The sequence below is a fragment of a genome (genome assembly GCF_019968985.1).
Source record: "MAG: Porospora cf. gigantea B chromosome Unknown PgB_NODE_6794_length_1605_cov_326.199, whole genome shotgun sequence".
Lineage (NCBI taxonomy): Eukaryota > Apicomplexa > Conoidasida > Eugregarinorida > Porosporidae > Porospora > Porospora cf. gigantea B.
In genome coordinates, this window is record NW_027179202.1 from 1 (window position 1) to 1605 (window position 1605).

At 51.5% G+C, this 1605-nt stretch overlaps 1 protein-coding gene across 2 annotated transcripts; it reads left to right on the plus strand.

The window, feature by feature from the left end:
• Positions 1-17: 17 nt before the first annotated feature.
• Positions 18-1530, plus strand: KVP17_001819 (uncharacterized protein; the record flags this gene model as incomplete). Of its 2 annotated transcripts, none has more annotated exons than XM_068517551.1 (1): positions 18-1530. In XM_068517551.1, a coding segment is annotated over one exon (1513 nt), but the record flags the coding sequence as incomplete, so codon positions are not given. The 2 variants fall into 2 exon arrangements, with proteins under 2 accessions (XP_068372378.1, XP_068372379.1); XM_068517552.1 differs by having other exon boundaries at positions 58-1530.
• Between the last annotated feature and the right edge of the window lie 75 nt (positions 1531-1605).

The following is a 1605-nucleotide window of genomic DNA, read 5'->3' on the forward strand; positions in this document are numbered from 1 at the left end:
AGCCCTTCCGCTTCCAGCGAGAAGTCCTACTCGTGCCCTCTAGGTTCTCCCAGTGAGATGGAGGCGCAGAGGGAGGCTTTCCTGCAACTTAAGCCGAAGGGCTACGTGTGGTTCGTTGCTTGCGTTGCTGCTATGGGCGGGCTTATATTCGGTTACGATATTGGAGGTTCGGGAGGCACTTTCGTATTCGCAGGCTTTCGATCGCATTTCCATTGGGATCCTGTGGATAACACTCCTGATGAGAAGTTGGACATGGCTTTGATCTCGGTTTTCTTCACTATCGGCGCTCTGTGCGGGTGTCTGCCTGCGCAGATTCTCAATGACAAAGTGGGACGCAAGATGGCTATGATGATAGAAGCTGCTATCTTTACTATTGGCGTAACCATTCAGATGTCTACTCCCGAGAACATGATGCCGATGCTTTTTGTTGGACGATTTATTGGAGGCTTCGCCATCGGAGCCATGTCCACCCTTGTGCCTTCCTACGTCGCCGAGGTAGCCCCTACAAGTGTCAAGGGCATGATGAACACCACTTGGCAGTACGCTATCACCATCGGCATCGTTCTTGCCGGCGGACTGAACCTGGCCTTCAGAAACTTCGATGCTGGTTGGCGCTTCTCCTATGGTGGAAACGGCTTTGCCTCGGTGCTTATGATTATCCTTCTGTTCAAGACCGTGGAATCTCCTAGGTGGCTCCTAATGAAAGGACGAGAGGAGGAAGCCAGAGCTGTGATGGCACGGTTGAGACACCCCGAAGAGATAGATATGGAGATCTATGACATCCAGCAGGAGTTGGAAGTCAGCGCGCGTGCAGGAAAGGCTACCTGGGGTGCGATGTTCGCTTCGGAACGACGTATGAAGTACCGGTCTTTCTTGGCGATGATGTTCCCTGTCTGGCAGCAGATGGGAGGCATGAACGCTATTATGTTCTTCGCTCCTACTATTCTGAAGGAAGTGTTCAACTCAGAAGATGCTGCTCTCTACGGTAACCTCATCATCCAGGCCGTTAACTGCGTCTGCACTACCTTCTGCGTTCTGTGGGTCGACAAATATGGCCGCAAGACGCTTATGACTTGGGGAGGAGCCATCATGTTCCTGTCCGCTGCCCTTGTTGGTGCCATGGCCCTCGGACCGTACCAGACTAACCCTGCCGTTGGTTGGGGCATTGTAGTATTCTGCTGCTTTTACGTCTTCGCCTTCGCTTGGGGATGGGGCCCAATCATGTGGATCTACTGTGGCGAGATCTTTCCGACTTCCCATAGATCTAAGGGCTGCTTTTTGACCGCGGCCGGTCATTGGATCTTTGCTACCGTCATCGGTCAGTGCACTCCGTTCCTTTACGACGCACCCGGTTTTGGCATTCCGGGAACATTTTTCTTGTTCGCGGTAATAGTTCTTCTCGGAACTGCTTTCTTCAACTTTTACCTTGTTGAAACCGCAGGGATCTCCCTTGAGAATACTGACGAGACATTCGAAAGTTTCCAACCCAAGTTTGATAAGGAGTCCCTCAAGTGGAAGAAGCATGTATAGTCATTTTGTTGTTAGTTCGGGCTAGGTGGCCCTGTGAATTCTCTTCCTCATCTACATAGGATCTACGTAGGTCAC